The sequence below is a fragment of the Palaemon carinicauda genome, chromosome 31 (assembly GCF_036898095.1).
Source record: "Palaemon carinicauda isolate YSFRI2023 chromosome 31, ASM3689809v2, whole genome shotgun sequence".
Taxonomy (NCBI): Eukaryota; Metazoa; Arthropoda; class Malacostraca; order Decapoda; family Palaemonidae; genus Palaemon; species Palaemon carinicauda.
In genome coordinates, this window is record NC_090755.1 from 11,442,209 (window position 1) to 11,468,236 (window position 26,028).

At 43.1% G+C, this 26,028-nt stretch overlaps 2 protein-coding genes across 4 annotated transcripts in view; both read left to right on the forward strand.

The window, feature by feature from the left end:
- LOC137624280 (UPF0415 protein C7orf25 homolog) overlaps nt 1-4,702 on the forward strand; it is a 61,027-nt gene extending 56,325 nt beyond the window's left edge. For both annotated transcript variants that reach the window (XM_068354824.1, XM_068354823.1), the window contains exon 9: nt 1,563-4,702. In XM_068354824.1, coding sequence (XP_068210925.1) covers nt 1,563-1,649 — 87 coding nt within the window. In that variant the 3' untranslated portion in view covers nt 1,650-4,702. The remainder of the gene's footprint in view (nt 1-1,562) is intronic.
- Nucleotides 4,703-9,046: 4,344 nt separating this feature from the next.
- Nucleotides 9,047-26,028, forward strand: part of LOC137624281 (heterogeneous nuclear ribonucleoprotein U-like protein 1) — a 33,403-nt gene continuing 16,421 nt past the window's right edge. Inside the window, exons 1-3 of one of the 2 annotated variants that reach the window (XM_068354826.1) lie at nt 9,047-9,202; nt 10,287-10,572; nt 25,606-25,851. In XM_068354826.1, coding sequence (XP_068210927.1) covers nt 10,455-10,572; nt 25,606-25,851 — 364 coding nt within the window. In that variant the 5' untranslated portion in view covers nt 9,047-9,202; nt 10,287-10,454. The remainder of the gene's footprint in view (nt 9,203-10,286; nt 10,573-25,605; nt 25,852-26,028) is intronic. The other variant, XM_068354825.1, reaches the window with a different exon arrangement.

Below are 26,028 nucleotides of genomic sequence, written 5' to 3' on the forward strand. Positions count from 1 at the left end.
AGCACCTAAGAGTCGTTCAGCATCCTAAGAGGACCGCTACGCTCAGTAAGAAAGACGTACTTAATAAAGGCAGAGTAATGGTTCAAGTCGTCTTCCTTACCAGGTACTTATTTATTTTATGTTATTTTTGAATAACTAATAAAATAAAATACGGGATACTTAGCTTCTGTGTTAACATGTATGCTGGTCTCCACCCACCACCCTGGGTGTGAATCAGCTACATGATTATCGGGTAAGATTAATATTGAAAAATGTTATTTTCATTAGTAAAATAAATTTTTGAATATACTTACCCGATAATCATGATTTAATTGACCCACCCTTCCTCCCCATAGAACCAGTGGACCGAGGAAAAAATTGAGGTGGTGTTGACAAGAAGTACTAGAGTACCTGACCACAGATGGCGCTGTGGTGTTCACCCCCACCTGTATAGCGATCGCTGGCGTATCCCTACCGTAGATTTCTGTCGGCAACAGAGTTGACAGCTACATGATTATCGGGTAAGTATATTCAAAAATTTATTTTACTAATGAAAATAACATTTTTTCAAGCAATTTTTTTTTTTGGTAATAAATACCAGATTGATAGACCTTTGTCAGTGACTTTCGGTCAGAATACTGTATCTAGTTGGCTGTGTTACTGTCTGATAGTTTTGAGTGTGATGTTTCTTTAGTAAGATAAATTCATTTACTAGATGCATTTCTACTTTGTCACACTTCACCTAGCTGTGAATAACACAAAATCGATCAAGCAAAATTCAGTGAGCGACAGCAATTATACTAAGGGTCTTCAGCAATGTCAATCCATCAAAAGCTACCGGGAAAAATCGATCAAGATATAAAGAAAAAAAATGCGAAGTATAAAAGTCATGAGTTGATAATTTTCGTGAATTTACAGAAGACTTCCTCTTGGGTGCTCTGTCAGTGTCTGGTAATTGAACAGGAGCTACGTCTAGTACAATAATAGATGTTCAAGGGCTAATTAGTGCTGTATATCGCTGTTCTGTCCTATTCTTCACCACATTGATAAATATGGGATTCAAAATGCACGGAGAAAAGTATGAGAATGGTTTTGGTTTAATTTTTTTCTTTTTTTTTAATTTAAATTAGAATTGTTTAGTAAAACTATTTCAAATTGCCGTTCATGGATTTAAATGGATTCCAGAAGCTTAATTTGTTTCTTTAATTTAGAATATCAAAGAAGGAATTCATGTTATTTACTTTTTCATTTTCTTATGCTTGTATGTTTAGCCTTTATGAAAAGCCTAACAGAATACTTGAGGTGTGACTGTGCAGTACTACAGTAGTAGGTTTATTATAGTATTGGCTTTTGTAATAAAGGAATACTCATGCGATAAGGATGTTACTTGGACTTGTACAGGGTTAATTTTTCCCCATGGCTTGCATTTATACAATTCCTTAACATACAGTTGTTTATACAGTATAGTATAGTACATGTTAATCCTCTGATAAGTTCTTTTTTCATGTCATGAACCCATTTACACTTTCACCTTGATCTATGGGTTTCTTTAAGTACCTAATGAATTAATTATTGCTCTTCAGGGTATTAAGCCAGTGGTGCTGTACCACGAACCAAGAGCTCTTACGGAAATGAAGGAAAGCTCTGCAACTCCACTGCAAGCAAGTTGATTGTGCCTGTATTATAATCTATTGCCAGTCTATTTAAACCTCAAAACACCTCCATTATTATATGCTCAATTAGGGAGGTAATCGTAACACATGAATAACCTTCAAAGTGGAAAAATATCAATATGAAATATTGCTGATGTGTGTTATAGATGAGTGTGAGGTGTGTTAGTTACACAGTATTGCTATTTGATAATAGATCCTATTATAAAAGGAAGACTATTTATTTGTATTTCACATCACAGTGCAATTCATAATCATTGTATACAAGAACTTTCTAATTATAAATGCTTTTGAAGGACTGGTGTGTCCTCCCCTCACTCAAGGTGTAGGGTCTCTATACTTTATTTTGAAAGCAACTTTTTATTTTCCACTAAGCTCTCACAAAGTGTGTGCCATGGGAATGTTATGTCTGCATATTGCACGAGACTTGAGGATTTGAGTGCAAGATTTATGTTCTAAAGGAAATGATGTGGAAAGCCTTACAGGTTTTGCCAAATACTTGCCCTTAACAAATAAAGTACTGTAGAGGCACTTCAGATATTTTGATGTTTTGGTAAATATTTCACTTTTTTTTTCTTTTATTATTCATAAAGGAATTTCGTAATTCTGTTCTCTATACTTAGCAACAAAATTAACTTAATTACTAATCAAAACATATTGCTTTAATTTGCAAAGTGAACTTTTTTTCTTTTTAAGTCGAATTATAAGAATCTTTACTTTGCTATTAAACACAGGCTTTTCAAAGACATTATGACACAGGGTTACTTCAGCTAGATTGCAAAAGTTTTACAACTGAATCCCTTACGTTTGAAAATTACCCTTTTTGATTATTGTCTCTGTTTTTCTTGAAACTGCAACAATGTTCCTCATTTGGCTGTTTTACAAGTTTATCTTTTATGCCTTCACGGGTCCTCTTTCTATTTTGCTTGTTTAGGAAGAAAGTTGGATTCTGTGCAAAATCCAAACCTTAAAGTCATTATTCTGCAAATAGAATGGCCATTATTTGTGGTTATTGAAAATACTGTACTTTTATCTGCAACTTTTGGTTTCATTATATATTGAAGGTTCGTCATGTCTTTATCTTAGTTGAGTGTATCAAGTAATTCATTGTACTGTACAGTATATCTTAATTTCATAAGATTTTATTATTTTATGGTCTGCATTTTGGTGCTCTTACTGCTGGTGTCAGAGTGGAAACTGTGCAAATCTTGCCCCCAGTCTCATATTGTTTTGAATTTTAAGTTTATATTCTTCTTTACTATTATTATATTTTAAAATAGTTTAATAAGACCTCAAAGTAGATGACATTGGAGTAGGGTAAATTTAAGGAAGTGTACGGATGAAAATTAAAACGCAAAGGGTGATGTAACTGAGGCTTAAGGAATGTTGCAGAGAACCTTCATTACCATCAACTCTGTTCGTGCTGACATTTAGGCTTAGCTTATGTCTCTTGTGTCACAGAGTCAGTATCCACATTCTCTTTAAGCACAATGTCACGCTTCCAGAACCCTATGTCCTTCATTTCATTCTCTTTAACTAAACTATTCATCTTTTCTTCTGCTCTATGTTACCATCTGTTCATCAAATCTTTGCTTGAGAATTCAGTGGTATTTTGTAAGGCATTAACATTGTGATTATTGAGACTGTAGTAACAAAGAACTGTCACCCGCAAAACTTTCCTCGATTCTTCCTAATTACAACTGTAGTTAAGAGCCTGAATTGAGTGGATGTGTCTAACTACTTAGTAGTACTGTTCATTAGTAAGAAAAATATGTTGTATAGTCTACACTATTAATGCTGTGTAACTAGGCAATCTCTGCCCAGCTGTTCTTCCCTTTTGTATATATTGATTATGTAACTGAATTTATTCCCACCAGTAAGCTTTAGTTGTCTTTTTCTGATCTCAGAGTATGCCACCTAGACTGACTACATTATGACATTACTCTTCATTTTCTGTTACATTAGATTAAAGTTTAAGAACAACTAGATACTTAACACGTCTGTGAGATTATCAGCATTTTGTACACAGTTTTTTTCGATGTTATTTCTAGCAGTAACCCTAGGGTCATTCCAACAGAATTTCTTCCCCCCCTTTTTTATTGTTATCCTTTCTGTCTATCAGTCCAACCTTTTCCCACCACCTAGTGCCTTTTGACATGAATTTAATGTGCCTAGCAGACTGGCAAACACAATTTGCATGGTATTACATGAAGTTATTTTTACTTCAGAATTTATCAAAATGGAATGCTACTCCATATGAATTTTTATTGTAAAAATCACCCATGATGTATACTCTGACAGCCTTTTCCTCCAACTGGCATTCTGCAACATCATAATTTGGATAAATCTTATACGGTACTTTGTGATAGTGTTGCTTAAGCAGCACTTAAGTGTTTAAATAAGCTTATTTCTTATTTGTGTAGGTTAATGTGAAGGTAATACGATAAGCTTTAATTTTCTTTGCCAAGTCAAGGTTTATACAGAATGCTGTACTCTATAATAAACTAGCTGTACCATTTTTCAAAATTTCATAAAGATGAATTGTACATCCACATATTTTTTCACACATCAAGTCGTCTTCTTCTTCTTCTTTGTCTGCATTTTTTCCCACTTTTATGTGGGGTCGATGTTTCTGACTAGCTTTCTCCATCTACCTCTGTCCCACACTTCATCACCGGTTAATCCTTTTGATCGAAGGTCATCCTTGATACAGTCCATCCACCTTCGCTTTGGTCTCCCTCTCCTTCTCGTTCCCTGTACCTCCATTTCCATCACCCTCCTTCATAAGGATGAACTCTACATTCACTTATTTTTTCACACATCAAGTAGAGACTAAATAAAGAGTATGAAAATTATGTAAGAGGCCATTGCAGTTCATGATAATTTATACTCTACGCTAAATTTTCTGTCATTTATAATTTCATTTACCACTACCAAACTTTCATTTAAATTTTGCAGTTAAGTGTTGTGGATGTTAGGGTTGACTGAAAAATATGCATGCCAAATATTGGGTATAATGTAGTTGGAAAATAAATACACAATACTGCATTAAATACTGATTATTTCCATCCTTATTTATTTACTTCCCAATTAACGTGAGTTATGTAGTTTTCTTGTGTTACAATAATTCTAACTAAGGAAGTAGTTTTAATTTTGTATAGATTTAAATGAGCCTCCTGTGCATTGTATTTCAAATAGTTTGTACTTTACGTACCAAGAAATATAGTTACAAAATGTAATTTGTGAACTATATTTAAAGCATCTGAGGACAAATTTCCCTCACCATGATCATATGTAACGAGAGCACCAAGAAACAGTTTTAGACTTGTTCTTGTCACTACCGATATTTACCAGGGTACTCCCCACGCTTCTGTGAGCTAAAGGGGAATATTCAAGTGAAAATTTTTTAAGTAGGACTGATGTAAAGTTGAAAAGGTAGAGAGTGAGGCAACGGGGGACTGGAGGGATGCTGCAAAAACCCTGTGATATCGTCAGTGATGTGCACATTGCTCAAGACTTTCTGTTGTTATCCCTCCCTCCACAGGAAATGGATCACAAGTGCAGTAGTACAATAAGGGGTGAGTATCACTGAAGGGCTGTTCATTTGTAAGTTGTGTCTGGGTAAGGGAAAAGTTCCAAAAAGAATAGGTGAGAAAAATTAACTTATCCACTGATTAAGATTAATATTAGCATAACATTACTTAGTGCTCTAAGAAAGTATTTGATTGAGAAAGTTTTTCGCAACTGTTGTGAGTTCAAATGGGGAAGAGGATACGAAGATTATGTTTGTTATGAAACAGTTATTTTAGAAGTTTTAAAGTAGAGGGAGAAGTAAACTCTGTGTGATGTACATAGAAAAGCCATTTATAGAGAGACAATGATGAGAGTTTGAGACCCACTCGAGGTCAATAGTTCTTAGTAGTGTCTGCAACCTCATCATCCTTGTGAGCTAGAAATAAGGAGAGGTTTCAGGGTGCATGTAGGCATACTTGCCGAGTCATCAGCAGCCATTGCCTGACCCTCTCTGGTCTCAGCAGCCATTGCCTGGCTCTCTCTGGTCATAGCAGCCATTACCTGGCTCTCTCTGGTCTTAGCAGCCATTACCTGGCTCTCTCTGGTCTCGGCAGCCATTGCCTGACCCTCCCTTGTCCTTGCTTGGAGAGGGGTCTTGGGTGCTGATTATATTTAAATATTGTCAGTCCCTAGGGTAATGCCCTATCCCTTGCCTCTGCCCTTCAGGAGTGACCTTTAAACCTTTAAAAAATTTTTGGTCTGAGGCAAAACATATTGTGTCTTCATGGCTCATTAATATCTTTATAGGTGAAGTGATGCGATGGATTGCAGAAATGGCAGGCAGTGAATTGTGGAGTAAAGTGGTAGGATAAGAAAATGAGTCATAAATGAATTTTGGAAGGGTTGATATTGCCAGGTAATACAGCGCTGATCGGGTTTACTGAAGAGAAATGCAAAAAGTGTTACCAAGAGGGGAAAGTTGACAGCAAATGGGACCTAGAGGAAGACTGTGAGCATGCATAGAAACAATGGGAATTAAGCAATATATGTTAATATAGATAATGGAAGTGGTTGATATTGAATATTTTGGTGGTAGATGGATGGTTGCAATACAAGAGAAGAGGTGAAGCAGAGTAAACAAAGTAGGAAATCTACTGTATCAGGATGTGTGCAAAAGGTTGGTTAAAGACTTTACTTGTCTGTGAAGTGTGAAAGGTCTCATCTCTATTCATTTATTTTGAACAGTATCCTATATTATCTTTTTAAAAAAATACAATAATCTTCTTTCATTAATGTACTGCGCTGTATTTTGCTCCTTATGTTTACTGCATTAATTTTAAGTTTTGGTTTGTTTCATCTTATGGATGTCTCTATCCTGTGGGTGGAACAATTTTTTCCTTTTTTTCACAACAGAAGCCAAGGGGTTAAGATAAGTGATTTTGAGCCCTCTCTCCTTAATGGAAGTTGAAGTTTGATTATTAAAGGTTAAAGGTGTCTGGTTTCAGTTCCATCAGAATAGATACTCACCAGAACGTCAGCCGGGCAAGCCCAGCACCCCACTGTGGTGCCCTAACCAAAGCAGTGGCCTTTCCAGTAAACAGCTTAAACACGGCCCAGGGCAGGAATCAATCTGCAGCCATGCAAATGCTAGGTAGAGAGAGAGAGAGAGAGAGAGAGAGAGAGAGAGAGAGAGAGAGAGAGAGAGAGAGAGAAACAGCTTGTGAATAATGAAGAAGGTTTTGGTCCATTGTGAAGCCTTCTATGGAAGTTAAGGATAGAATTTAATTCATGACATTTGAGCGATATGGCCCGCCACTGGGACCTGGGTGCCCAGATGCAGTTAAGGGATAACCGTGGAGTTTCACCATTAAATAACCTAAATGCCTTTGGACAATATGAATATAAAAGATGCAGTGATGGGATTAAAGACTGAAATGTCACTAAATTATTTTAAATGTCTGGAAATGGATTAATTTTATTGACTTGAAATTAATATTTTTTGCTTTCACAAGTAAGGGCTTTGTAATTATATATATATATATATATATATATATATATATATATATATATATATATATATATCATACATTCCCTAACAATGTTTATGAGAGCCTATTGATTTAAAGTAAATTCAAATAAGTAGATTCAAAGAAGACCATTTATGAAGATCAGCTTGAAGATGATGGCCTGGACACGAGGAATGTCAACAAGCTAAATGTTACATTATGATTAATACATAAATGGAAACGTTGATTAGTTAAGTGATGATCAACTTTTATTCGTTACAGAACGGGCTAAAGAAATTAAGTAAACATGATTAACAGTTGCATAGCAATAGACATTAACGTTGCATAAAAATCTAAAATATTTTGCTCTCTTAACGTTCAATAAAAATACTTGCTAGCTTTACATTTGTAACATCTACTTAATTTAGATCAACCCTTTTTTTAAATACAACCTATTATAAATGTCAGATACACTTGAAAATACTCCTGTTAAAATCAGCAATGAAAGATATAGTATGGAGAAGTTTAACGTATAACGATTATAGAATATCATTGATTTTTTGCTTCCACTAAGATAGCCTCGTTCGCGTCGTAACAATTCTCATTGCTAACCTCTTTTGGTTAAAAAAATCTATATTTACCATATAATAATTTTATTGTAAATTTATAATGATATTAAATAATACCCACGTGAATATATAGTTTTTAAGCACATAAAATACTCTAATATTTTTTTTTAATTAATCATAATACTTGACTTACCCAAAATTCCCGGTTACTAATGCCAACAAACTTTTCATTTTTATTTGTAAATTACAAAAAGCCGCTTCTGATATATTTAACCCATGCATATATTGAATTTTATCTTATCTATACTAATTCTATTATGAGTACAATTCTATCATAAATAAAGAATATACAAACAAAAGCATCTTGTTTTGATGAGTTTTTTTTTAGGGGAATCAGTAATGCCAACTTAGCGCAGAATGCGCTAGTTCTAGTGCATTGGCATCACAAACAGCGCATAGATTTTGTATTTTGCTCATAGCGCATTTTCTAGCGCAAATTTGTATAGCTTTTGGGCATTTTCTAGTGCATTTCTGGATATATATATATATATATATATATATATATATATATATTATAATGTGCATATGAGTGTCTGTCTGTAGGTTACGATGTAATCAATTCTTTATAAGGTGAACTTGAATATCCCAATTGAACTTGTTCTGAACACACACACACACACACTCTCTCTCTCTCTCTCTCTCTCTCTCTCTCTCTCTCTTTACAGACTATATCACTTCCGTATATTTTCCATTAAAATTTTTATAAATCATATTCCTTAAGTCCGTATTTAATAAAATTTGAACCTGTGTAGCAATTTTTCTTTATTATTATTATTATTATTATTATTATTATTATTATTATTATTATTATTAAATGCTAATCTACAACCCTAATTGGAAAAGCAGGATGCTATAAGCCCAAGGGCTCCAACAAGGAAAATAGCCCAGTGGGGAAAAGAAAAGAGGACAATAAAATATTTTAAGAATAGTAACAACATTAAAATAAATATCCTATTCAAACTGTAAAAACTTAAACAAAACAAGCGGAAGAAAAATAAGAGTGTAACCCTCAAGCAAGTACCTGACATACAAGCTGTATCATTTGTATAACAAACCCGTATCGGACATTCGTAATAATTGCATTGTGTTGTTCGTTCGTCTTTTGTATGAAGTATATCATCGCCAAAAAATCCATATACAGGGAGAAAACAGAAAACTCTTCCTTAGCGCATTTCTAGCGCATCTCAGACCTCAATCTAGCCCATTTATGTCTAACACAGTTGGCAACACTGAGGGGAATAAAAGGCGTAGGTGTCTGCCGAAAGTACTGTGCTGGCTTCGAGAAGCACAGCTCTCTACCATTAGAGTAATGCTACCATTATTTGTGACGTTTCTAAATTTATTAGTGTTTCAATGAAGACAGGAATGTTTCAACTTATATAGAGGGAATAATAGTGCTTGTGATGTAAGTGATCCATAGTTATTAATGGTTAAAGTCGTCAAAACACGACGTTGGACCTTGTTATGATGTTGGGGCGTTTGTGTATGTGTGTGTGTTTGATGCGGCAAATCGTAGTAGTATTTTGTAGTTTCCTACAACATATATTTTTTCTTATTGGTTGTCCATTTGGTTTTATGGGACAACTTGCGGTTTTATGGGTTTCTGTACGGTAGACCTTCTAGTCGGAAATTAACAATGGGGTTACAATGCGAACCGGGTTTATGGGCTGTCAGTGTACACAAGTATAATACACAAAAAAGTAGGAATGTTAACCAAGAATAATACCAGATTGATACAGCCAATATCTATGTTATTATCATCATCATCATTATTATTATTATTGAATAATATTCTTTTTAACGGGTTGACCTCCAATTTGACCCTAGGTCATCATAGGTCAATGAGAAAAAATATAGTTCGTCAGTTAGGGTATATGTTGCTAACTATTTATTAATTTCAATAGCAAATAAACTGAAAACTCATTAGTCTGTGTATGAGCAGGGATAATTTTTCTCGCTTGCGAAAAAAAGAAAAAAAAACTTTTTAAATTTCGCACATTGTTTATAATATGGGTGAATTTCTGAATTCTTAAATATATTTGAATTTTATCCCTAGAGAAAAGTTCTATTATTCAATTATAAGCTTTTAGAAATTAGAATTTGCCATCAACAAATATATGTAATTATTGTGGGTGTATGTATGATAGCAGACACTTGCATGTATTATTATGTCTAACTTGAAATACGGCAGTGTAAGGGAGGTGTAAGGGAGGTCGCAGGGAGGTGTTGACCCCCCCCCCCCCCCCCCGGTTATAGGTTAGGTTAGGTGGGGAAAGTTTAGGTAAGTTGGTGTCCATTTTTAATGAACGCGTGAGGAGCTGGCCGCTGATATACAAAGACTCCAGTTTAATTATTCAATTATAAGCTTGTAGAAATTAGAATTTGCCATCAACAAATATATATAATTATTTTACTCGTGTAAATGCATCCGAGTTATTGAGTAATATGTTAAGAGGTTGAAAGTAACCCATAATTATGATCTTTTTCAGGTTGTGAGATGGGGAGATAGGAGGACGTGTCAGGACTTTTATCAACGGACGTACTTTCGTATTGATAGTGCAGCATTTTCCAAGAAAACTTCAAAGTTGATTTGAAAATAAAGGTTATTTTAAAACGAAGAAAAGTACCGTTTGCCTGGTAAAGGAATACCTGCAGTCATGGATAGGCAGTACATGCCTTATTGGTCCTCTGGGCCTGGCCAATACCCCCCTGTTAAGGAGGAACCGGATTACTCCAAAATGGGCTATGAGGATACACCGGGTGGCGCTGGCTTTGGTAAGTAATCGACTATTGTTCTTCACATGCAGTATGCCATGAGAAAAGAATGTTTGTTCTTGCTCAGGTTAGACCTTGTATGATAGCGGCCACCTGCATTTATGATTACAGCCAACTTAGAATACGGCAGTGTAAGGAGCGGGTCCCCCCCCCCCCCTGTTAGGTGAGTAGGTAAGGACACAGCTTGTAGGTTACGTTAGAGGGAGAAAGTTGAGATTAGTTAATGTCCATTTTTAATCCACAAGAGAGGAACTGCCCACTGACATGCAAAGGCTCCGACCTTTTGTCATTTGATGCGAAAACTTTTCCCAGTAACTCCGGCCACTTTTGAATGAAAATCAAAGCGAGCAACAATGCGGCAGGAGAGAGGTAAGGATACTGGGGGTCACCAGTGGATACTGGTCCATTCTCTCCTCAGATAGCCCTTTGACAGTACGTTCTTGGTTCCCTGGTCAATGGGAACGCTTTTGTAAAAAGAAAAAAAAGACAAGAAAGTTGTCATCTACATAACCTTAGAGGGTGAATACTCCTTTGAGGACTTCTGGTGGCCACTTTAGGCCTTTTTCTTTCCTATGCATTGCTATTGTTTTCGGCTTCCCAGGTATTTTGTCAATGAGTAGCGTTGGAAAGGGAGGGTGGGGACTCACGACGAAACCTTGCAACGTGGGTGAGCTGACTGTTTTCCCCCCAGTGAATGTTCTGCCTCCTTGTGTCACTTGATGCATGTTGCCTTTGGTTTGTTATTGATAATTCTCTTTGTGGTATTTGGCTTTTCATTGAACTTGCAGCACTAGCACCCTTATGTCTTGCAGTCCCTGATGGCTTCAGCCTTGTTTTTATTTTCTTTAGCCTGACCTTGTTGGCCAGAAATTGGCTGTGCAACTTTGCAGGCCATAGTCCTTGGCTCTGGCCAAAAGATCTTTGTTCTGTAACCGAAATACAAACCACGCTATTTACAAAGGGTTACCTTTTAGCGCAGCTGAAATGGCGAGCCATTAGAATTTAACGAGGGTGTATTACCCCCGCGCTAGTTAGCGGGGGGGTAGGGGAGTGGTAGCTAGCTACCCCTCCTCCCCCTCCTCCCCCTCACACACAGGTGAATGCCCACTTTCACTTTTGGCTCGGACTGTGACAGACGTCTCTGTCTTGGGCCTCTCTTGGCAGCCATTGTTTGTTTTGTCTTTACTTAATCGCTTACTTTTCATTTACTCAAAATATATGTAAACATGTTTTCATGTTTGTATATATATTTGAGTATAGAAATAAGTAAGTTTCCTTTTCAGATTTGTGTGTGTAGTGTACGATATCTACGTGGAGTCCTCGGCAGTTAGGCCACCACGGCGTAATTTTATGGGTGGCGATCGAGTTTGACTTATGTCTTTCTCTCTCTCTCTCTTGAGGTCGTTCACCCTTTTACTACGTGTTACTACGCCCTTGTAGCTTCCTTTCCGTGTGGGGGGGTTGCTACGCCGTACATTTGTCTCAATTAGTTAGGAATCTAATTGTAGTTGTTTTTTGTTTGTCAGCTTGTAGAACGATTCCTTTCGGGGTTTTCGTTCTTTCTTTAGTGTTCATTCATTTTTAAATTACATAATTACATAGTTACATAATTATAATTGTTATAATTCTGTTTTGGTTACAGCTCTCCTTCCGTGAGTGTAAGTGGTTGTGAGGGCACGTGCCTGTTGTGTAATTCTTGTTTCCTTTCCCTCGGGATTCCTCTTCGGAGCCTTCCCGGGGGAATGAATGTGTACTAATATTATTTGTTTTATTTTTTTTACAGTTACCGATCTAGTTCGTTTCTGTAATATGGCAACGGTGTGAGCTGTCTGGTTGAGTCCTGGGGATTCGGCTGTTGCTGCCTCCCCCCTTGTATTTTCGTCAGGGGCGTGTCTCCTTCTACTGGAAGTACTCCCGTGACGACGGACAGCTCTCCAGTTCATTTTAGAATTCTCAGGAGGCTTGCCTCCTTGGGCGGGTAATTTTCCTTCCGAGGGAAGTTTTTCCTGTCCAGGCTTGAGTTTTTCCCCTTTTGGGGGGTTCTTCTCTTGCCTTTTTTTTCGTGCGACTATGCTCTTGGTGCTGAGCGGTCGCACCTGCAGTTTCGCTCAAGGGGCTGGGCAACTGCAGGAGCTCCTCTTCGGAGGATTGCTCCTTTTAGGTCACTGGCTGACCAGTCTCTTCTACGAAGTGTTTCTCTTTCGTTCGCGAGAGAGTACACTCATAGAGATTCCTCTTCGGAGGTTTCTTCTGTTGCTGTTGGCCTCCCTCGCCGTAAGGCCCACCGTCCGCCTCGTCGTAAGGGCCTCTCATCTCCCTATAAGGGTGCTTGAGGCGCCTTTTTGGATCTCCGTTTGCAGCCTACAACTCCTTTTTCTTGATCTTCCGCCTTGGTGCAGATGGACAGCAGTCTGATCTCGTCTTCCGACGGGCAACGGTCTTCCCGACGGACAACGGTCTTCCCGACGGACAGCGGTCTTCCGACGGACATCAGTCTTCCCGACGGACAACGGTCTTCCCGACGGACAGCGGTCTTCCGACGGACATCAGTCTCCCGGCGGACAACGATCCCTTCGGGGCAAAGGGTTGCCCCCACGGGGGTTCTTCCCTTGCGTGTCAGGGTTTCCCTGCGCGCCCTTCTGCTGTGTTCTCTCCTGCTCCTGCTCAGTGTTAGCGCACAGGCGCTCTTCTGCTCATCAGCGCTCTCCTGTTCGTCAGCGCTTTCAAGATGATCATCCCTGCGGTTCCTGTTGGTTCCTGTTACGCGCCCTGTGCGCCCACGTTCGCCCTCGCGATCTAGAACTTCGGTTCAGGTCGGGGTCAAGGACTCTTCTTCTTGCGCAGGCTTCCACGCGTAGCCTTCTGCTCGTCAGCGATCATCAGCTCGGCAGCGATCATCAGCTCGCCAGCGATCACCTGTCTCTCGGCGATCTCCGGATTGCCCGCGTGTGTTACAGCCGGCACGCCAACGTTCTCCAACACTTCTGAAGGAACATGGTTCGCCAGCTACTAGCTCACCTGCGGATGCTGATCGCCATCGCGCGACCCTCAACTGCGGATGCTGATCGCCATCGCGCGACCCTCAACTGCGGATGCTGATCGCCATCGCGCGACCCTCAACTGCGGATGCTGATCGCCATCGCGCGACCCTCAACTGCGGATGCTGATCGCCATCGCGCGACCCTCAACTGCGGATGCTGATCGCCATCGCGCAACCCTCAACTGCGGATGCTGATCGCCATCGCGCGACCCTCAACTTCTGAAGGAACATGGTTCGCCAGCTACTAGCTCACCTGCGGATGCTGATCGCCATCGCGCGACCCTCAACTGCGGATGCTGATCGCCATCGCGCAACCCTCAACTGCGGATGCTGATCGCCATCGCGCGACCCTCAACTTCTGAAGGAACATGGTTCGCCAGCTACTAGCTCACCTGCGGATGCTGATCGCCATCGCGCGACCCTCAACTGCGGATGCTGATCGCCATCGCGCGACCCTCAACTGCGGATGCTGATCGCCATCGCGCGACCCTCAACTGCGGATGCTGATCGCCATCGCGCGACCCTCAACTGCGGATGCTGATCGCCATCGCGCGACCCTCAACTGCGGATGCTGATCGCCATCGCGCAACCCTCAACTGCGGATGCTGATCGCCATCGCGCGACCCTCAACTGCGGATGCTGATCGCCATCGCGCGACCGCACACCTGCGGATGCTGATCGCCATCGCGCGACCGCACACCTGCGGATGCTGATCACCATCGCGCGACCCTGCGCATGCTGATCGCCATCGCGCGACCCTGCGCATGCTGATCGCCATCGCGCGACCCTGCGCATGCTGATCGCCATCGCGCGACCCTGCGCATGCTGATCGCCATCGCGCGACCCTGCGCATGCTGATCGCCATCGCGCGACCCTGCGCATGCTGATCGCCATCGCGCGACCCTGCGCATGCTGATCGCCATCGCACGACCCTGCGCATGCTGATCGCCATCGCGCGACCCTCAACTGCGGATGCTGTTCGCCATCGCGCGATCGCCCACCTGCAGATGCTGCTCGCCATCGCGCGACCGCCCACTTGCGCATGCTGATCGCCATCGCGCGACCCTGGCATGCTGATCACCATCGCGCGACCCTGCGCATACTGATCACCATCGTGCGACCCGGCGCATGCTGATCACCATCGCGCGATCGCCCTCCTGCACATGCTGCTCGCGATCGCTCACCTTCGCATACTGCTCGCCAACGCACGATCGCTCACCTGCGCATGCTGCTTGACCATCGCGTCGGCATAACACAACGCGCCATCGCCAACCTGCGAGTTAGTGCTCACCAGCTCACCACCGATCGCTTGTTGATCCATATCGCCAGCGGTCTTCCTCGCCCACGCGGCAGCGCGTTTCCTCGCCATCGCGCTAACGCTTGCGTTCGCCGCCTCGGACTCGCTCTCATCCACCTGCCCACCCTCACGACCGCTCGCCTGCGCGACCGCTTGCCTGTGCGCCCGCGCGACCATTCGCCTGCGCGCCCACGTGCCTGCACGTCTACGCTCATGCGCGTCCGCGCCCATGCTCTCCAATGTTCGCCCACGCGCGAACCAATGGTTTTTCCATCGCGCGGACGGATGGTGTTCCGTCGCGCGAACCTACAGTGTTTCTTCGCACAAACGTCGGCTTATTTCTTGCAGTATCCATTGCTCGTCTATGGGTTATCGCTCGCCGATCACCAGCTCTCGCCCTTCCTACCACGCTCGCCCTCCTTCTGCGCTCCTTCGCTCACCTTCGTTTGTGTTACCGCGCATGGGCGCTTCCACGTTCGCCCACGCGAAAATCTTTGAATTACCGTTGCGCGAGCTCCAGGGCGATTGCGACCACGATTCCCAATGGGGTTTTCGCAGCATGGCCACCCTGGCGAGTTCTTCTGGACCGTATTTCCAGAACACGGCCTCACCCCGTAAACGCAGAGCATGGCACTTGCAAGAATAGGAGAAACTTAAGGGAGATCTGAGCAACACTCCTCTTTCCTGAACCTGGGTTAGCCCTTCCCCGTCTTTCCCTGGAAGGATTTTTGGCGGGGGGCTTTCCGTTCGAGATTTCTCCATCGGACAAGGGGTGACTGCTTACCCCTTCCTCTGGGAGCTTACCAGGTTCTTTCCCTCCTCGGTTACGGCCCGAGGTTTGGTTCAAGGAAGCTACAGGAAGATCAGGGGTACTTTCCTCCTCTCGAGCTCAGGCACCTTGGCCTTTCGTCGTTAAGTATCTAACTTGCGGACAAGCTCGATGTTGTACCATCTGGACGCGCTGACTGAAGGCTTCCTTCGGGTGTCTCATCTGTGGAGGTCGACGACCTCAGACACCTTTCCATCCTTGAGAAGAGTTTGTTTGTGCCCAAGGACAGAGACTTAGACAGCTGCTGTGCGGAGGAAATCGACTTCCGGTTTCACTCCTCCAAGGCGCATTCTTCCAGACTCTGCAGGGCTCCAGCGCCCTTTTCTTTCAACCACGTCGGCCTAAGTTATCGGCTACGACAACTGGGACAAGGTGTCCAATTGCAGTTTCCTCCTGTCAGGAACAGATGGCACGGGAGACTCCCCCGGGGGGGCATAGTCTTAAAAGGAGTTCACGAACTCTAGGATTGCAGGTTTTTCGCTGGGAGGATGCTTAAGGTTACTCATCCGAATGACAGCTTCCCGATGCCCATTCCCGCACAATCTCTGTGATCAGCCAAGGATATCGCGCCTGCCGTCTCTGTCAGCGAATTCAGTGTCTCTGAACCTCTATGCCATAGCGTCAGCAGAGTTGCCCGGTTGGGCAGAATGATCCATACCTTAGGCGAAGGTCTTCCTTAGGATCATCGACGGCTTCACCCCCGGCCCCCTCAGTCGATCCTTTCTTGTAAGGAAGGATCTGAGAGGGGATGTCCGTAGTCGACCTCTCAGCCCTGATCAAGTTTGTCGAACAAACTTCGGCCAGCGGAGACCAGCAGAATCGATCAGACTGGTAACGAGGCGACAGGACTCCTTAAACCCTGGATCGGAAGGACAGGTACTTTGTTTCCATTCCATCCATCTTCCAGGGTGCTCGTCGAATTCAGCCTAGACTGCAAGTATTCCTGCTTATGATGCAGTGTGGCTATCCCGCCGTGGCTTAGCAGGTTTGTTTCCCCAGAAAACTCTCCCTGCCTTCCTCTTGGCCGCTCAGGTGCAGGCTTCCGCCTCCACTGCTGTTTGGAGGGCTGGTCAACTCCCATAGGCTCGGGTTCGACTTTCTTCAGCGCCAGGACAAGCTTCCGGATGCTTACCATGAGTGTGGGCTCATGGTATTTTGCTTGGAGCCTTCTCTTCCTCTGCCTCAACATCTGGGGTATCTGGCCATGATATTGAGTCAACGGCCTTACCACGTTGGAAACCCCGCTTCTCGTACGTCCAGCGAGGTTAAGCAACGTCGGTACTTGGATGGGTGACCACCTGGGGACGCCAGATTCTGTTACCACATCCTCCGAGCCTTCCTTTCGGTTGACTGTGGCAAGACTGAGGAGAGTCGCAGTACCTGTTCTCAGTCAAGCAGAGCTTTCAGCCCTACCTTTGAACATTTCCTAGTTCTCCTTTCCTCATTGACCCGTCTATAGTCCGAACGGGCGCCTCAGGATAAGTTCCATGTGGGGCGATCCAAGTTCCGGTGGCTTGAGGCAATGTTTAACCGGACTTCCTGGCCCCTATGGGACCAGCGGAACTATTAGACCTGCAATGGGTGTTGACCTATGGAGCGAGCCTCTTGATGGTAGTGGATATTCTCGTCCTTTCCCCACATTCTTGATGCTGTTCTCGGACTCGTCAAAGGAAAGGGGGGGGGGGGCATGTTCCGGTCAAGACCTGAAGGATACCTCTCCATCATTCAGGCAGGCTTAGGGGCCTTAGTCTGGCCCCTCTACAGATCCTACAGCTCCTGCCGAGTCGCCCCGTGCGCGTCGACTTCATGATTCTGGCGTATTCTAACCAGCAGGGGACGCATTTTCACACCTTCACATCTTGCAGTAAAGATACCGGGATGATTGAGATTCTCTCAATACCACCATCGGCTCTCTCATTCCAGGCAGGGGAATGTTCTCTCAGACTATCCGAGCAGAGTCTCGTAGAGAGAGTGTACCTGGGGGTCTTTGACCTTGGGTAACCAGCAAGTACTGGTCTGGGGGACCTGATCGCGACAGCTTGGAACCTCAAGCTTCCGCTATTCTTCCCCCCAGTCTCAGACCCCGAGACTCTAGCAAGATGCATTCCGGTGATGGTGGGACAACTTCGACGCGCGTCTTCCCTCCTTTTTGTCTGTGGACAATGGGTCTCAACAAGACCAGGTTGTCTGTCAACCTTTCAATGGGAGAGCTCCACTGGGACTATGCGCAGAACGGTTTCTGGACCCTCTGCTTCCCCTGACGGAACTCCCGGGAGAGCTTCTTCCACGGCGCAGACTACTCAAGCAACCACACTGCGACATCTCTCTCGAACCGGGGCGTCGCTTCGGCTTCATGCCTGGAGACACTACGCCTCCTCCTCAAGAAGAGACAACCCGCTACAGTTGCGGTACGGAGGTCGCGTCATCTGCGATAGTCATCCACAGGGGTCTCCCAGGCAAAGTGAAGAGTCTAAGGTGGTTGGTGCCGTGGGAGATATACCTCTTCCCTTGAGGACTCTTCTCCAGCAATAACGGTCTTATTGCCTTTCGGCGGGAGGAAACTCCTTTCCGCTCTCGGCAATGAAGCCTGTCGCTCAGCCTTCCCCTGACCTTCAGGCTTAAAGGAATAACTTTTTCCTGCCCGCTGGATCTATCCTCGCTCATGCGAAGCTACGATCGTCCCTGCCCTAGTCGGAGGAAGACCTCCAACTTGGAGCATGGCTCGAACTTTTAGTCCTTTAGGAGATCTTCTCAAGACCCTTTACGACAGGCCTCGGATTGTATTCCGCCTTGGGTCTCCTGCTCACTCTGGCCACGGCCAGTGTGTAAGCAATCTTCTTGGTCTCTTACGACTCCCCCCCTTTCTAAGGAAGAGGGGAAGGCAACATTCAGGCTCGCTCCTGAGTTGTTGGCTAGACTCAGAATCTGGGGGTCCCGGCCCTTCGGTCCAATTCATTCAAGATTTCGAGTCTCCATTCTGTATCTGATGTCCCAAGACCTTCTCTTTCTTGCCAGTAAAGGAATCGAGAGGTTAGCGCTGGGAACAGCTGCAGTTTGTCCTCAGTTGCAGCCGATTTGGGAGCACAAGGAGGACATGGGGGAGAGTCACCAGTATACCTCTTCAGCCCGGACTCAAGGACATTCATCTCGACCTGTCTCCAGACCCTCCCCCGTCACGTCGCCCTACAGCACGATGTTGGATACATCGCAACGTCCCTCGCCTTCGAGTAATACTACTGTGACGCAGGTGCTACAAGCTGGAGTCTGGAAGCGTCTAATGACCTTCGCAGCCCGCTTCCTGCAGGGCGTGACCCACAGGAGTCTTGATACGTTTTCTATTGCTCTGTGGTGGCTACACAACAGCTGGTCTAACCTCAGGCTCCTTTTTGGACAGGTAGCGGAAGGTTGAGGGCATTGTTATCAGGTTTTAGTCTGCATGAACGAAAGAAGTATGTCTGGCCCTTACTTCTTTTTTCATCATCCCCTCTACGGGGAAGCAGCATCCTGGTCTCTGCATAGCTGACCTCGAACCTCTGCAGGTAAACCATGCTTCCTTGTGTTCCGAGTATTGAGTCAATACTGTCGCGTCCCCCATACCCTGACGAGGTGGTATTGGAAACGTCCTAACCCAGAGTTCCTTCTGGAACTCCAGGTCAACTGCCTAGGACGGGTCACACTTCTTCCTTCACACACAAGCTTACGTAGGCTACATGGTTCCTTGCGGAGCAAGGAACTTGTGAGGTGCAGGGACTCCTTTTCTCGAGTGCAACTCAGTATGGCTGGGGACTTTCCACCCTACCTAAGGGGTAAGTCACCCTTTGTAAATAGCATGGTTTGTATTTCGGTTACGGAACAAATGACAAATTCGAAGATAATTTGTATTTTTCCTAACCATACAAACCTTAGCTATTTACACATATTTGCCCGCCAGCCCTGTCCCCCAAGACAAGTCCTACCTCTAAGTGAAAGTGAGCATTCACCTGTGTGTGAGGGGGAGGAGGGGTAGCTAGCTACCACTCCCCCCCCCCCCCACCCCCGCTAACTAGCGCGGGGGTAATACACCCTCGTTAAATTCTAATGGCTCGCCATTTCAGCTGCGCTAAAAGGTAACCCTTTGTAAATAGCTAAGGTTTGTATGGTTAGGAAAAATACAAATTATCTTCGAATTTGTCATTTTTGTGCGTAGATGACCAAGTGTTTGTAGTGTATGGTAGCGAACCATTGAGTGCCACAGAAGTGTTTTCTGTGCAGGACACTAGTGCTGTACCCTGTGAGAGCCATATCGTTCTCTAGGATCTCGATGTTGGGCATTGTCTTGGAGGACTATTTGGCTGGAAACGAGAAGGTTGCACGTTCATTCCTTTTCCTCACTGTTAGTTCCTTCGGCTCCTCCTCCTCTGCGTCATCATCAAAATGTCCTTCCCCCTAGAAAAGGAAGAGCAAGAAGAAAGATAGCTGGATGGACAGTTGAAGAGTGTCAAGACTTTTTTTCTGCGACAGTCGAGTCTCTTCAGTGTTGTATGATGGTATAATTAGCTTCATTAATTCAGCTTAATTTATGGGAAGCTAAAGAGATGTCAGGCAGCTGTACATTGTAGCAGGTAACACTGTTTAACAAAAGAGAAATAGTTAACAATGCTGCCTGTAGTAGAACCTCGGTTTACGAATTTAATTCGTTCCTAATGCGAACTCGTAAACAGAAAAATTTGTATCGCGAAACGAATTTCCCCATAAGAATGTTATAAAATCGAAATAATTAGTTCAACCCATCTACAAAAACCAATTTTCACAAATTTTTCCTTACACATACAGTACTCTACTGTACTCTACACAAAATTATTAAAATATTGCAGTCATTTAATGATGAAAATATGGATATGCATGCACAGTAAACCTGAACTTTACCTTAGAGGAGTGTCGCTGCTGGCTTGATGGAGACGAGAGGAGGGGAAGGAGGAGGAGGGGGTTACTGCTTGGAGGGAGAATCTCCCTCCATGAGAACTTCAGGAACGTTGACTGGAGTTCTCTCGCGAGAATGGCGTTCACTATCACTGGTTTTGCGTTTGCGAGACTCTTGGTCGTCGTCTTTCACAGTTCTTTTCTCCCCCTTCACAAGATATTTTTCAATAGACACCAGCTTTTGTCTGTTCTTTAAAATTTTATAGAAGTGACCCACCCCATTATCGACTAATAAATTTATTGCACGGTCTGTTTCAGCCTTATTCGGGACATTTTCCTCAAGAAAACTTTTCACGTCTTCCCACTTCTTTAAAAAATCTTTTATCTCACTCAAAGACAGTGATTTTGCAGTGCCTCCCTCCTCCTCATATGAGATTTCCTCTATTACCTCTCTTTGCTGCTGCTCGTGCAGGTCCTTCAGCTCCTCGGTGGTCAGCTGCTCCTTATGCTCCTGCAGGAGGTCGTCGATGTCATCCGTGTCCACCTCCAGCCCTATTGCCTTGCCCAAGGACACAATATCCTCGTCAACTGCTTCCTCCTGGTTGGGTTCGAACCCCTCGAAATCCCGTTCTGCAACGGCGTCGGGCCACAGTTTCTTCCAGGCGGAATTGAGGGTTCTCCTGGTGACTCCTTGCCAGGCTTTATCAATTAAAGTCAGGCAGTTGTAGATGGAGTAGTGATCCTTCCAAAACTCTCTGAGGGTAAGGTTGGTGCCCTCTGTTACTTCAAAGCAGCGCTGGAACATAGCTTTGGTATAAAGTTTTTTAAAATTTGAGATTACTTGCTGATCCATGGGCTGGAGTATTGGAGTGGTGTTGGGGGGTAGGAACTTCACCTTAATGAACTTGTATTCCTCCGCTATGTCCTCTTCAATGGCTGGAGGATGGGCAGGAGCATTGTCCATTAACAGCAAGGCTTTGAGTGGGAGGTCCTTCTCCAGGAGGTATCTCTTGACTTCGGGACCAAAAACCTCGTTCATCCACTCAACGAAGAAGATCCTTGTCACCCAAGCCTTCGTAATAAAACGCCACATGACGTGCAACTTTTTCTTCTGCACATTGTTCTTCTTGAAGGCTCGTGGATTCTCCGAGTGATACACCAGGAGAGGTTTAATTTTGCAATCCCCACTGGCATTGGAACAGAACAGCAGGGTTAGACGGTTTTTCATGGGCTTATGGCCAGGAAGGGCCTTTTCTTCTGCTGTGATATAGGTCCTCCTGGGCATTTTCTTCCAAAAGAGGCCTGTCTCATCGCAATTAAACACCTGTTGGGAAACGTAGTCCTCGGAGTCCACGAGCCTTTTGAACTCTTTCACAAAAGACTCTGCTGCCTTCGTATCGGCGCTGGCCCCCTCGCCATGCCGAACAACACTATGGATACCCGTTCTCTTCTTGAATTTTTCAAACCAACCACGGCTTGCCTTAAAACTTTGTATTTCTGCTGATGTGCCTGGCTCACTTCTCACCAAGTCCTCGTAAATGGTTCTTGCCTTCTCGCAAATCATGTTCTCATTTACTGAATCTCCTGCGAGCTGCTTTTCATTTAACCACACCATTAATAAATTTTCTACGTCATCAAGAATAGGTGGCCGTTGTTTTGACAACGACGATACACCTTTAGCTACTTTAGCGGCCTTTATTTCTTCTTTTTTCTTTAATATTGTGCATATCGTCGACTGCGAGCGATTGAAAAAACTAGCAATGTCTTTCACACGCATGACTTGGTCATGCTTCTCGATGATCTCCTTCTTCATCACGATCGTTATCATCAGCTTCTTCTTACTGCTTTCCTTCTTCGACATCTTAGGAGCCATTGTCTATCACAATAATACACAGTACAGTACTGTAATCACAAATGAGTGAAAATGAAACAAACCACGTGTAAAAATCACAAAGAAATCGTCCACGAATTCACTAAGTATGTATGCTATCGAGACGGCGGATACTGAGATAATGAACGAGTGAAGGGGGTAATAAAGGGGTTTAGGGGGTGGTAGGTATGCGTGGGAGGAGTCACGTGACTCCATTGTGAGATGCTGTCGTTGAGTTATTTCCATGAAAAATGCGATCAGGAAGCGCAGCGTTAACACTTTTCCACAAAAAACGGGGCGTGGGAGGGAAATTTAAATTCGTTAACCGATACAATATTTGTTAACTGAGACAAATTTTTCAGAGAAAGTCACTTCGTAAACCGAAAAATTCGTAAGCGGAGTCGTTCGTAAACCGAGGTTCTACTGTATAAAGTCACTGAGCTTGTAAACACTTGATCTAAAGCATTTTTATTAATTTTACAAAGTGCTTTATAGGAAAATATTATTTGCTTAACATTACTTTGTAAGTTTAATAGAAATGCTTTTAGTCACTTGTTTACAAACTTGGTACCTTTGTTTTACAGGTAATGTTGCCAACAGGTTCTCTTTTGCTAAATGTATAACCGGCAAACGTCTCTTTAACTTCTTGTTAATTGTACTGGAATTAACGAAGGCAACTGTACTTAATGACTCCTATCTCTTTGTGAGTCTCAAAGAATTCATTCAATGTATGCAGTAAGAGCTTGAATTGTAGCTTCACTTTTATCACTTGCTGGTTGCAAGGTTGTATTTAAAAGAAAATTTATTATATATATTTTTGATGCAAAATGAGATTCTTGTTCCTACACAAATACAAACCATTGTCCGTAAATGGGAGTATAACTTTAGCGAGGTAGTTACAGCCGCTGGTGGGTGGCGGGCAAGCTCCACAAGCTCGTCAATCAGCACAACTTTGGTGGCAAGCAGTACTGTATGCATGTACTCTTGGTTGCTTTAAATATTTGCTTTCTCTTTGCAGAATAAATTGATAAATGTGCCGACATGTTGTTGCGTCTGGGTAAACTTTAATTGATTGAGAAGTAGAAGGCTACCATTAATCCTAATCAGCCTTGTGCCTTTTGTAGGAGACACGACTATTCACTGTTATCCGCTCTTTACGTGTGTCATTATGGTGAGGATGACAACCTGACCTTTGGCATTGCTGGTGCTTAGTTATAAGGCTGCCACTTAGGTGTCTTTTCGACTCCTGCTGTACCTGTGGAGACATTTCTGGTGTGGTCTCTGAGGCTCTTGAAGAGGTCCCTTTGGCCTTATCCTCTGTGGGAGCGTCATTGTTCGTTTCCAAGACCCCAACCCTGATGTGTGCGCACCCCCTCTTATAGTTCTTCTTCCTCCTCCTCTGCCTTGTCTTTGCCAGGTTCTTCTTATTCCTGACCATGATATTAATCTGTGGCAGCATCATGCAGTTAGTTCTTTTTGCGTGTTTCATAAGATTTTTTATAATTCTGACCATCTGTTGCATTCACATTGTCCCAAACTACCATGCTATACGTAGTACTAATGTACTGTATACAGTTAATTCTAACAGTCTTGCATTCTCCATCATAAGGCTCAATACTACACTGTATTCTAGAAGTTTTATTCCATCTGTAACCAGATTGTGAAGAGATCTTCCCAAGCAGGCAGTTGAATTGGTGGAACTTTAGAAATTCAAACTTATTGTGAATGTTTTTATGTTGAACAAGCTGACATGAGTCTCTCTTCATAGTATATACTGTATATAACATCTTTTTTAATGTTGTTACTGATCTTGATATGTTTTTCATTATTCATTACTTTCCATATAGTGTTTATTTCCCTATTTCCTTTCCTCACTGGGCTATTTTTCTCTGTTGTAGCCCATGTGCTTATAGCATCATGCTTTTCCAATTAAGGTTTTAGCTTATTGTTATTATTATTATTATTACTTGCTAAGCTACAACCCTAGTTGAAAAAGCAGGATGTAATTAGCTCAAGGTCTCCCAACTGGGGAAAATATCCCAGTGAGGAAAGGAAATAAACGACAACAGAAGAATGAACGTTTGAAATAAAATATATCAAGAACAGGAACATTAAATCATCTTTCTTATGCAAATTATAAAAAGAGGTTTATATCAGCTTGTGCAACATAAAAAAAAACATTCACTGCAAGTTTGAACTTTGAAGTTCTGCTGATTCAACTACCTGATTTGGAAGATGATTCCACAACTTGGTCACAGTACGAATGAAACTAATAATAATAATAAAGATGTTTTTATTTTTAAATCCTGAGAAGCTGATCAACTTCTCGCTTACACGTTGCTGTACCCTGAACCATGTCGGACTGCAGGTGACTTCGTATGTGGTTTCTAAAGGTTTCTAAAGGCTGCTCATGAATGACAGAGGTAAGAGACAGTGACATTGCCCTAGAGACCATATATACATATGATTAGTGCCCCAAGCTAGGACCAAGGAGGGCTAGGTAATGGCTGCTGATGACTCAGCAGATAGACCTATAGGCTCCCTGAAACCTCCTTCCATAGCTCACAAGGATGATAATGTTGTAATGACCAAAGGGACTAACGAGTATGAGCGGGACTCGATCCTCATTCTGGCGTTCACCAGTCAGGGACGTTACCACATAGGCCACCACAACCCTACAGCAGTTATAGGGACTTCTTCCTTCGTAAGGACGAATCTCCGGGTAAAGGATGATCGTTTGTATTTTCCCATCGATACAAACCTGAATCCGTTTGTCCCAGGCCCAAAGGGTGGTCCCCCCTCCCCTCCTGTCACAGTTGTAATAACTACCTTGTTTGATATCAATGTACGTTTTAGCTTTGCTGATGTCATAGGCTTATTAAAGATTGAAGGTTTGCATAGTTGAAAAAATACTAGTTTATAAATTTTGCTTGAACTGTAATTCATGAAGACAGCCCAAGTACAAGTTCATGTATTGCTAATACTGTATTTATGCATTATTTAGCTTGTTTTCATATCTTGTCACTACAGTAGAGTAGTAGTTATATTTTGAAGTCTTTATTATAGTGAATCATTTTTTTTACCGATTGTTCTTTTAGGTATCAAGAAGGACCCCGATGCAGGCCACGACGGTCCTCCACCAAGGAGCTTTTCTGCTAATGTGAAAGTAGAGCCACCAGAGGTTAAACAAGAATTCGTGGAGCCAAAACAAGAACCCTTCGAAGAGAGACGGGGCGAGAAGCGGCAAGCCTCTAGCCAGCACGGCCCTCCCGACACCAAGAGGTATCGTCCCGAAAATGACGAGGAACAGACGCACGATAAAGAGGCAGTGGTCCTGGATCCTTGTAAGTGTTTGGGCTATACAAAATATATTGTTTTTGTTGATTGAATTATTTAATTACTCAGAATATTTTCATGGAAAGTTTTCTTTTACCAGAATTATACAAAAGTTTCATATGATGAAGTATAGTTTCAAAGGTGAAGTCTGACATGTTGCACTATTTCAGAATGTGTTTTATAAT